We start from the raw sequence: 11416 nt of genomic DNA, 5'->3' as shown, positions 1-11416 counted from the left end.
ATCAAGCTGCCATCAGCCGACACGCAGCGCTTCCTCTGTCTGCTTTCAAGTTAAAGTCACACCGAGCAGCCACAGATGTCAGCCATGTGGGATAAATAACAATAAAGCACGTTTTGACTCAAACATCTACATATTTCTGCATGTATTCTCAAAAGATAAAGTGTTTAGGGTGCATTTGTGCAGAAAATATGCCAATCTTAGGTGTTTAATACGTTTCTACTATTAATTTGTCTTGTGAATGTCATCCTGATGTGTTGTTTGACAGCTTTTCAATCTAATAATATCATATTCATTTATCTGTACATCTATCTTTTTTAATCTATCTTTGTATTATTTTTCCTTTCACATATTTCACTAAACATAAACATATGTATTTGGGTATTTTGATTTCATTCTACAAATTTTCTAAATAAATTATTCTCATTCTTTATAGCTTAAAGATACATTAATTTGTGAGTTATTGTTTGTAAGCAATATCTCCCCATTTATTTCCCAAAGTGTATTTATTATTGTCTTACATATCTTTGGCATAAATGGAAACTCGCAGATCTTTTTGCTCACCTGAGCAAAAGCCGGTTATGTCGTTTTTATTTTTATTTTTATTAATGTCTCATTTGGGGGCCTTTTGTTTTAACAGTCGCTGCTATGACTTTGAAGAGCAAACCATTTGCCTTCCGGTTGTGTCCTGGTTAACCATCGTTAACTTTAGAGAATCAGCTTCCTCTCCGTCTGCCCTGCGTACTCTTGTTACTATAGCAACAGCCTCTCCGTCAGCCCTGCTTCGTGATCATTGGAGGCAGGAGACACACACAGAGTATAAAGTGAAACTGTGAGTACAAACAGCGTGACAGCGGACCCACCAACCATGGTTCCAGTTTCTGAAACGAGAAAGCTGATCCCGGTGTTGGGGCTGCGCCCTCAATAATGCATGATGGAGAAACGGTGTGCTCCACCTGGCGCACGTGTTTGTAATTAATGCCAAAGAAGGCCAAGAAGGAGGTTTCACTCCACTGTTGCGTGCGTGTTTGATTTATTTCTTAATATGTTTTTTCATTTATAATTATATTATCATATGTAGTCTAATTAAAGTCAATAATTTCTGTTGATTAATCGATCTATATAGGGATTATCTTCATAAATGACCAGAAATGTCTTAACTTAATGTAGTTCCTTATTGTGACCACTGGAGGGCACTAAAGTCCCATATTGTGTTTGTTGTGTTTTTTTGTCGGTTTTGTTATGCCCCATGTGGCTGCAGCAACGAAGATAAACAATTGAATTAAATGCCTCTTTTATTAATACCAGAACATAGCAAACGTATAGTTTTGTGCAAAAGTCTTGAGCCAATTGTCATTGCTTCATATTACCAGTAACATGGGTGATAGTGCAGCGTTTTACTGAAACATTCTGCTTGACTAGACTATTGGAAATTGCTAAATTGTCTGCTATTAATCCCTTAAATTAGGTGCCTTCAACAGAATAAATCAAGTGTTGCAGTGGTTGATGTTGTGTGATATAATTGTATTATGCTGTAAGTGCTCAATAAAGCAGAGAAGAGCAAATTGCATACATGTCGTCCACACTTTCACTTTACAATGTTTAGGGGAGAGTGGGCTAAAATGAGCCAGTGTACTATTATAGTCATGTGACCTTCAACATTTCTACTAGAATGTAAACAGAAGAAGCTTATGAGAGAAGTAATGAGCACCAATTTCTCTTAAGAAGTGTCTTTTGCTCATCAGAGTGAAATTATCATATCAGATGTAACGGCTGACACATCGATGCCAATTTATTAAGGACTAAAGATATCTAGGTATGTAATTTGTCACCATATAATCTTGCAAAGCATTTAGCTAAATAATTGCCTGAATTTGTAAGCTGTGTAGTTTATTTCCCAACATGTGAGCTGTGGGGCAGACTGAGCAAGGTTTGAGGTTGGAGGAATTGTAAGGAGGGAGTGATAATTCATATTTCTCTGCCATCTTGGATGAAGAGAAAGTTAAAAACTGATCTTCAAGCTGCAGCTGTTGGATTGTTTGCAAGTTCCCAAAGTGAGCAAAAAGACAATCAACATTATCTACATTGTGCCAAAATTAATTTGGAGAGCTTTTTGATTAAGTTATATTATTTTCAGTTACATTTATTTATTCATTCTATTTCAGGATTTATCAAGTTTTGTTCAACAATCTTCCTGTTTTTGGATGGTTAAAAAAAACTGTTGGAATCTTTGTTAAATGTTTTATGTTAAGCTGTCTTTAAAAAAAAAAAGAAAGAAAAATATAGACTATTGAAATGGTTTTTAAAAGAGAGAGTCAGATTGATGGGACCCCAAGACCTTGCCTTTAACTTGGGCCCCAGGAACACAATCTTATATAAAGCCACATATACAAACATATGGTTTATTTATTTTAAAAGCTGTCGATTATTTAGTAATAGCAGGGAATGTAAGGATAAACCAACAGGGCCTGGGATAAAAGGCATAATATAATTATTATGAGCACAGAGGTCCTGATTGAAAAGAACTCTCACTCAGAACCCTACTGCGGCTGCGCCATGACGTACTAATGTTATTGTCACATGACACCTGACGCCTACTCGCTCCGCCCCGCTGTTGCAGAGTAGTTGCTCGTTGCTGGAAATGACGAAACGTCGAGCAAGAAACTCTGCTAACGTGTGACCAATATGTTTATGAGTACAGCCAGAGTCAGTCTATCAGTGTTTAAGTCCTTTAAAACGCACTCCGCTGAATAACCGGATAAAACAGGCAACAAAAAACTTTAACGTTAGCATTAGCATTAGCATTGGTCAAAGTTCCTCGGAAAGAGGAAGAGCTTCACAGCTGCCAACTGAACTAAAGGTAAGTTTACCTTTTATTTGTGTTTCCGAAGATGGTCTCTTTTTTTTAATGGTAATTAAAAAAACTACACACTACATTAACATGTACAATAAGTTCCTTAAACTTGATTTAAAGCCTTTATTCAGTTGCCTGTTCCTAAATATTTAAAGGTTTCTGTGTATTCCTCCTATTTGAGTCGCAAGATAAACAACCTGATCACTGCAGCGTTATGTATCATGTACACGTTTGATATTACATGCAACACAGAGAAATCCACGAATGCAACCAAAGGGCAACAACAGCGGACAGCAGCCGTGGAGATTTACTGGCATTCATCGGCACATGGAGCAAGAAAAGCAAGAATGTTTCATTAGCTGTAATCTGAAATCATGGAGGGTTCTGCCAGCCAAGAGCAAGTCTAAGTTGGACTGATGCATTTCAATAGAAAAGGCACAGCATCTCTTTTAGTGCTTGTATTTCATCCATAAGCTGTTAGGAGGACCTGGAAAGTGTTCATGTGAGACTGTTGGTGATGGTTGAATAAAACTGTAGGGAGTAAATTTATGTGTGCTCGTCTTTTACTTAAATGTGTATTCTCTGGACAAGTATACATGATATATCTGGAGTTTTAATGCTCTCATTCCAGGCTTTAAAATGTGAATGAATGTAACGAGAATGAGATTTAAGCACCTTTAGAATCACATTCACTCGTAGTTCTCTTGTTGTTGTAATGCCCGTTTCAGTTCTACAGAGGAGAGCCTCCTCTGATATTACGATGTGAATTCTGTAATAAACCAGAAATGATTGAACGTTAATCTTTTGGCTGTCTCCTCCCAGGTGGTCTTCAGTATGCATCCCAGACAGAGGAGGTCCCACATGGGCCTGCTGCTCCTGGCCTCCCAGCTGTTCCAGGTGGGCCTGGACAACATCCCTCCCATCACGTTGGGTGTCTTGGCTCTCAACGTGTACCTCTTTCTGTTTCCTGCTGCTCCTCTGATGCAGGTAACTTACTGATGCGGCTCTACACACTTTATTTATGGTTGGTGACCTTTCCTCTTTCAGTGCTCCTCTCTCCTGTGGAGTCCCTCTAGGATCTATTCTTGGCCCTATCCTCTTCTCGTTGTACATGCTACCACTTGGGTTAATTATAGCCCGGCACAACCTTTCTTTCCACTGTTATGCAGACGATTTACAAATGTATCTACCATTGAAGCCAAATAGTAACAGTACACAATGTTCTTTGTTTAATTGTATTGCTGATATTAAGCTTTGTTCAACCGTCAGAAATCTGGGAGTGACCTTTGACCTTTGATCTGAGGTTGGACAAACAAATTAACAATGTCGTCAGGACTAGTTTTTTCCAGCTGCGTCTCCCGGCCAAAGTTAAAATGTTTTTAAGTCGTCATGACCTTGAGAAAGCCATCCATGCCCTAATAAGTTCAAGGTCAGACTATTGCAATGCTCTTTATGTCGGCGTCTCCCAGTCTTCTCTCAGCCGCCTTCAGCTGGTGCAGAACGCTGCTGCCCGTCTTTTAACCAACACCAACAGACGTGTGCACATCACTCCTGTTCTGAACTCCCTCCATTGGCTTCCTGTCCTTTAGAGAACTGATTTTAAACTTTTAATGTTTGTTTTTAAAGCTCTTAACGGCCTCGCCCCGTCGTATTTATCTGAGCTTTTAACAGTCCTGGTAGAGCTCTGAGGTCAACAGATCAGTTTCTGCTGGAAGTGCCCAGGTCAGAATACAAACCCTGGGGTGAGCGAAAGGGCCTGTAAAGGGCTGTATAAATAAAATACATTTACATTTATTTAAGAACATTTAAAAAAACTTGTTCGAAAAGGTAAAGGTTGAATCAACCAAAACGTTGATATTTATTTCGATGTGCTGCTTTTCTTTGGTCTATTTTACTGCAAATAGTAGTAAAAAAAACCTCTGCTTTTTACCTGATCCCCAGGCTTGCGTGAGTGTGCAGCAGGCGTACTGGTTTAAAGACTGGCGCAGACTTCTTCTGTCTCCACTGCACCATGCAGACGACTGGCACCTGTATTTCAACATGGCGTCCTTCCTGTGGAAAGGTATCAGGCTGGAGCGACGGCTGGGAGGCGCCTGGTTCCTTTACCTGCTCTCGGTGTTTTCCCTGCTCACTGGATTGGTTTATCTGGTGCTGGAGGCGCTGTTAACAGAGCTCACTGAGGACCAGTCCTACAGCATGGCGTGTGCTGTTGGCTTCTCGGGTATAAATCATATCGCAGTTTACAAAATTACTTTTAATAGAAACACCAAAGTATCGTGCAACATCTTTCCCCAATGCCGGCATTTCCTAATCCCTGTTAATCATTGTTTTTGTGTTTTCTAGGTGTTCTGTTTGGTCTGAAGGTGATCAATAACCATTACCACCCCGGAGGCGTGACTTATGTGATGGGTCTCCCTGTGTCTAACCGCTATGCGAGCTGGGCGGAGCTTGTGTTGATCCACATAACATCACCTGGGTGAGTTTCCAGCCTCAGAATTTAACCAGCTTTCCAGAATTTAGTTCCCTAGGTGGCAGTCCTGGGACCACTTCCATTCATTTTTATACTCTCCATTGGCTACAAGCTTTTAAAACTGTCCAGTACACACATTGTGTGATTTAAAATATGTTCTGAAAACCAACAGAAGAAAACAAAGCTTCCAAACTGTCCATCACAACACAGAGATTGTGTCTTTTAGTTTCTTTAGGAAGCAGCACCTTATAGGGGATCATTTGTGAGCAAGAAACTGACATTTTCAAGCACAGCCAATAAAAGGATGAGACAGGAAGTTGGTACTTACTGAGGAGGCTGAGCTCAGTGCCATCGGTGCATGTTCTAAAGTGATCCCTCAGAAGGAGGCCAACCAAATCTCTGATGACCCCGCTCGCGTTGATTTCCCCCTGGTCCACATTTAATACTGTTCCAGCGACAGGACTAACACGGGACGAACAACTTTTTCTCCGTGTGGCCATATTTGATTTAGCTTTGGCCCATCTTTTAACTATGGGACACTTCTTCACCCTCAGTTTCCTCCGCTTACCGAGGTTCATTTAGCACACTCAGAGTATTTTTCTTCTCGGTGCTATGGATTAAAGTGTCCACCAGGTGGCGGTGTTCGGCTGGCTAACGCTTCATCTGTGCTCTGCTTCTCCAGGACCTCTTTTGTTGGTCACCTGGCAGGTATCCTGGTGGGTCTGCTCTACACCACAGGACCACTGAAGTTCATCATGAAGAAATGTGCAGGTTTGAGTTTAACTTTTAGTTTCACTGAAGCATTTTTTTCCTGAAGCCAAATGATTTTTTTCTGGCATGAGCGACCTGTTGCTCCTCCATTTAATTTTGTGACATCAGTCTGACCAGGTCAGAGTTAGGAACTGGTCCAGTCCCATTAACTGACAGACATACACAGCAGTAGTAGGTTAATTTGGCTTCTGATGACTTTTCAGAGGAATCTGACAGGTCGTGTTATGAAATGAATACTGGAGCTGAGCAGATTTTTAGTAACTGCAGCGCTTAGTCATGTTTTTTGTTAACATCTGACATGAGCTTCTGTTCTCCGTCTGATCATATGTCAGTATTTTCACCTGTTTCCCTTCAGAACTGTTTTGTTGAAGACGGTGCAGTGTGCTTGTTTGCTTGATATGAATTTTCTCATGATGCAACTTTTTTTTTTATTAGAAAACTCTTTGAGTTTTATGCAGTTGTGAGACCTTTCATACAGCAGTGACAATGAAACTGTGCCCTCAGCTGAAGTAAAAGATCATGTTTATGACAACTAGTCTGTTACTGCTGCACATTAAACCCTCACAAGTACAACAATGACTTTACATTACATTACGGTCATTTTGCAGACGCTTTTATCCAAAGCGACTTACAATAAGTGTGTTCCACAGCAGTACGCAAAAGAACTTCAGTTCACAAGAAATTATAAGTGCATTTCCTTCCAAAACCAAACAGCTAAGAGCATAACTAGTGCTAGAGTAAGTGCGATAAGTTAGGTACCGAGACAAATGGGAAGACAATTTAGGAAACAAATAAGTGCGTAAGAAGCTGGGACGAAACAGGTGATGTCCTCAGAGGGCGGATCAGGGTAGTGTTTCCTGAAGAGATGGGTTTGCAGCCTGCGGCCAAAGATGGGCAGTGACTCAGCTGTCCTGACATCAGTCGGGAGATCGTTCCACCATGGGGGTGCCAGAACAGAGAAACAGGCAGGGACCGCTGAGTGAGTGGGCAGCCGGCCGCCTGGAGGCCGCAGAGCGAAGCGGTCGGGCGGGGGTGTAGGGCTCGACCACAGCCTGGAGGTATGAAGGAGCTGCTCCTCCCACTGCCCTGTAGGCCAGCACCAGAGTCTGAAACTGGATGCTGCAGCTACAGGGAGCCAGTGTAGAGAGCGGAGAAGGGGAGTGGTGTGGGAGAGCTCGGGGAGGTTGAACACCAGACGAGCAGCAGCTTTCTGAACCCTAAACCCTCACAAGTACAACAATGACTTCTCACTGAACTTAAAAATGTAGAAAAGGGATCATTTTAGCTGCTTCAATCGCTGGTGAAATGTTTTACACAAACCACAGTGCACTTGGCACACTTTTAATTGTTGTGGTTTAATTACGTGTTATTAAAACACATTATGAGACTGAGGACTTCAGGGATGTACGGTCCAATCTCCCTCGACTGGCAGATGCAGCGTTCCTCTGACTGTTACTTTCACAGCCAGGAAGCCATGAAGCTGTACGGGCGGATGGGCTTCTGTTGCAGTTTTTAATCACATTTAAAAGATGTGAATTAAAAAGGGCAACAGTAACAGTAAGAGCCAACAACACTTCCACTCTTAATACGTTTAAGGTGGGTTTTGACAGTTTCCAGGAAGACTTGCTGAGCATCGGAGGGGTTGGAGACAATTTTGCAAATTACATCTGACCTGCAACGATTAAGATGGCGTGACGGATTGATTATCACCACATGACGGATTGGTTATCACCACATGAAAGCAACATGAATCAAACGTGGACACACGCTAACCCTTTTACTGCTCTTCAAAAGCTCGCTTCAGATTTTCTTTGAGTGAGTGCAAACCCGACCTGAGAGGAACATTAATGACTTTAAAGGTTGATAAAGCCATTCATTTCACATCTCTAAAGAGCCTTTAATGACATAATGAGTTCATGTGCTTCAATGTGAATGAGCAGTTCCAGAAGTTTGTGTTTGTGTGTATTTTTTCCACCAGAGTTGGTCACCTCGCATGGATATAGCTCGCAGCCCGGTGCGTACTACAGCTCCTCGGGCACTTCAGGTATGAGACGCTCAAGTGATTCAATTTTCTACATCACACACAAGCAGAGATGGGACCAAGTCACACATGTGCAAGTCTCAAGTCTTAGCTTTCAAGTCCCAAGTAATTTTTTCTTGGGCAAGTCAAGTCAAGTCTTTTATTTTTACCAATTTTACCTGCAGATTCTGATCTTAATAAAGTGAAAAGACAAGATAAGTAGCTGTCCCCACCCCGTATCATGTCGAGCTAACGTTAGCTAACTACCGACTAGGCTAACAGGATAATATTAGCTCATTTGAAGATCCATTCTGACCAGTAAGTGCTTGTCAAATGAGCTTATGGTAATTACGAAAGCCGAAGACAACGACTTTCGGTCCTGCGCTCCTACCGGGTAATCGATATTATTTTTTAAATTATTAATTTTATATTCAAACTGAAAACATGAACTGAATAACTCTCAAGTCATCGTGTCTCAAGTCAAGTCAAGTGCCGAGTCTTTAACTTCCAAGTCCGAGTCGAGTCTCAAGTCTTTTCTTTTTTTGTCAAGTCAAGTCACAAGTCATCAAAACAGCGACTCGAGTCCCCATCTCTGCACACAAGTGACGTCAGTCAGGTCACCTTTACTTATATAGAGCATTTAAAAGCAACTGTGCTCCACAGAATGGAAATAAAACAGTAAAAATGAAGATGCAGTTCGTCGGCTTTTCCAGAACGTATTTAAATTTGAACTTCAGCTCAGAGCTCTGACTGAGAAACTGTAGCATATACAGACTAAACAACACAACAGTCTTAACGTGTGTGTGCACAGGTTACAGCGGCACAGGTGGACGATTCTCAGGAAACTCTCAGCAAGCACCAGGTTACACAATGGGTCAGGCAGCAACTTTCACCGGTGGGCTGACGGAGGAGGAGCAGCTGGATGCAGCCATCAGAAACAGCCTGAATGACTCAGGTAAGAGCAGAGGGGGGGTTTGATTACACTGGAAAAAATCAAAGTCTTACCAAGTACATTTGTCTCATTTCTAGTCAAAATATCTCATTACACTTAATATAAGACACAACTGCCTAACAAGTACCATTTCAGCCAGATATAGGGACTTGTTTGAAGACAATACATCTGGAATATCTTGTTAAATGAAAAAGTCTTGTCAGATTTCATATGAAACAAGCTTTTTTTTTTTTTTTTTAAGTATTTTTTGGGGCTTTTTTTTTAATGCCTTTAATGTTAGGACAGTTTGAGAAAGACAGGAAGCAGGGGGCAGAGAGAGGGGGAAGACATGCAGCAAAGGGCTGTCTGGTGCGGGACTCGAACCGGGGCCAGCTGCAGCGAGGACTGTAGCCTCTATACATGGGGCGGCTGCTTAACCCACTACGCCACCGACCGCCCCTGAAACAAGCTTTTTTTTTGACATTTGAAGAGGTTTTTAAGCTAATTTCAAGATCGCTTTTATCTCAAAAGTTCCAAATATCACATCTTATTTCAAGAAATCTTGACAAGCCGATTTTCACTAGTTCCATTGGCAGATTTTTTTGCTTATTTCAAGCAAAAACGTCTTTTATTTGTTGTTTTTTTTAAACTTATTTTTGGAGGGGCATTTTTTCCAGTGTAGTGCAGGCTGGCTGCAGTGACACTGAGTCTGAAAACCTATTTAACTTTAATGTGTGTCTTATTTTATAGGACAAACTGGTCAGAGAGGGGGTCCTCCTCCTTACGGCTTCAACCTTTCTGCGGAGCCTACAGCTGAGGAGGTCAGATGGAGGAGAATGAGGAGGTTTGACAGCTGAACCGTCAGCTGGCGGGAAAGAAAAGACACAAGAAGTTCAATTAAAACTCCAAAACTGTCCAAAGGCTAAGGAAGAGCGTCCTAAATGAGAAGGTCCAACAACACACTGACAGATACGAGCTCTTTTACTTCACCACTTAGTTAAAGATATTTAGAGTTCGCTGGCCATGTGAAGATGAACATTCTGTGAATGTGTGACAATGTTGTTTTCACATTTCCAGCTTGTGATCTGGGATCCATGGTAAAAGTTTGAAGATATCAATGGCTGTGAGATATGTACGGCCTTGTAAATGCTGGTTAATATCAATTAATTAGAGAAAACACAACGTCAAACACTGCTATGTTTAACCTGGCCGGTAAATCTGGAGTGCGGGAGTTCTTGCTTCTGTCACGAACCACAAAAGACAGTTTAAGGAAAGTTTTCTGACAGAATTTGAATGTTAAACCCGATCCAGCGCCTGCATGATGCCTCTGCAGTGAATAAATGCTGCAGCTCTCTTCTTCCTCTCGTCCGAACTGATCCATGTTTACCTTTCATCAGCTCTCATCAGCTCCAGCTCTGTCCCAAAAAGGCATGAATTACCAGTAGTCACTGGGATGAATTCTGTTTGGATGCCCATTAAAACATCTCTCATAAAGGCCCAGTATAGCTGTGTAATTGTACATTTTGTAATAAATATATTTTTGAACACACACACTTGTCATGTGATGTGTGCCTGAGAATCCAATGATCCACCAATCCTTTTAGGAAAACTACTGCATGATGTCATATTCCTTCTTATAATAAACCCACTCTAACATTACCCATACCTTTCTATACAGTCATCAAAGCAAAGTTACAGATCAGCAGAGAAGAAATACATTTCTGGCTCTGATTCACCTAAAGCTCTGAGGCGAGACGGGAAGTAGGACAGCTGAAATTAGAGCCAGGAAACCCTACGAGCCACACATCATCCTACAGTCCTGTGAAACTAAAGAAGCACTCGCTAAGATTTTTAAGATAAAAGATAAAGATGAACTCAGATGAACACCAGCCTGTCACATATTATTCTGCGGTGAAAATGAAAAAGCTAATTCAGCCATAACTGGAATTAAGGGGGTAAGTGGTACCCTGGTGCAGTTAAGAATATGCACTTCAATTAATTAATTGATCATCATCAAGTATGAAGTTCTGCAGCATTCAGGTGTGTGTTAACACGATGCCAAGGAGGAAAGACACCAGCAACAATCTCAGAGAAGCAGCTGTTGCTGCCCATCAACCTGGGAAGGGTTATAAGGCCGTTTCCAAACTATCTGGAGTCCATCGTTCTACAGAGAGAAAGATTATTCTGAACACATTCAGGACAGCTGTCAATCATCCCAGGAGTGGACGTCCCAGCAAGGTCACCCCAAGGTCAGACACTCAAGAGCTACATCTCAGACTCTGCAGGCCTCAGTTAGCATGTTAAGGTTAAAGTTTATGACAGCACAGTTAGAAAAAGACTGACTTTGGAAGGGCTGCAGGAGAAAGCCTCTTC

General features: G+C 41.5%; 1 protein-coding gene across 1 annotated transcript; it reads left to right on the top strand.

Annotated features, from left to right (window-relative positions):
- Nucleotides 1–2592: 2592 nt before the first annotated feature.
- rhbdd1 (rhomboid domain containing 1) lies at nt 2593–10592 on the top strand. Its single transcript, XM_075472840.1, has 8 exons — nt 2593–2857; nt 3674–3838; nt 4793–5072; nt 5195–5327; nt 6004–6092; nt 8071–8136; nt 8924–9067; nt 9794–10592. Exons 2-8 carry the CDS (start codon nt 3686–3688, stop codon nt 9898–9900), a joined length of 972 nt encoding a protein of 323 aa, XP_075328955.1. The 5' UTR covers nt 2593–2857; nt 3674–3685; the 3' UTR covers nt 9901–10592.
- The last annotated feature ends 824 nt before the right edge of the window (nt 10593–11416 follow it).

This window comes from Odontesthes bonariensis, chromosome 9 (assembly GCF_027942865.1).
Source record: "Odontesthes bonariensis isolate fOdoBon6 chromosome 9, fOdoBon6.hap1, whole genome shotgun sequence".
NCBI classification, from domain to species: Eukaryota; Metazoa; Chordata; class Actinopteri; order Atheriniformes; family Atherinopsidae; genus Odontesthes; species Odontesthes bonariensis.
The sequence above is the reverse complement of the archived record's forward strand: the minus strand, read 5'-3'. Positions and strand labels throughout refer to the sequence as shown.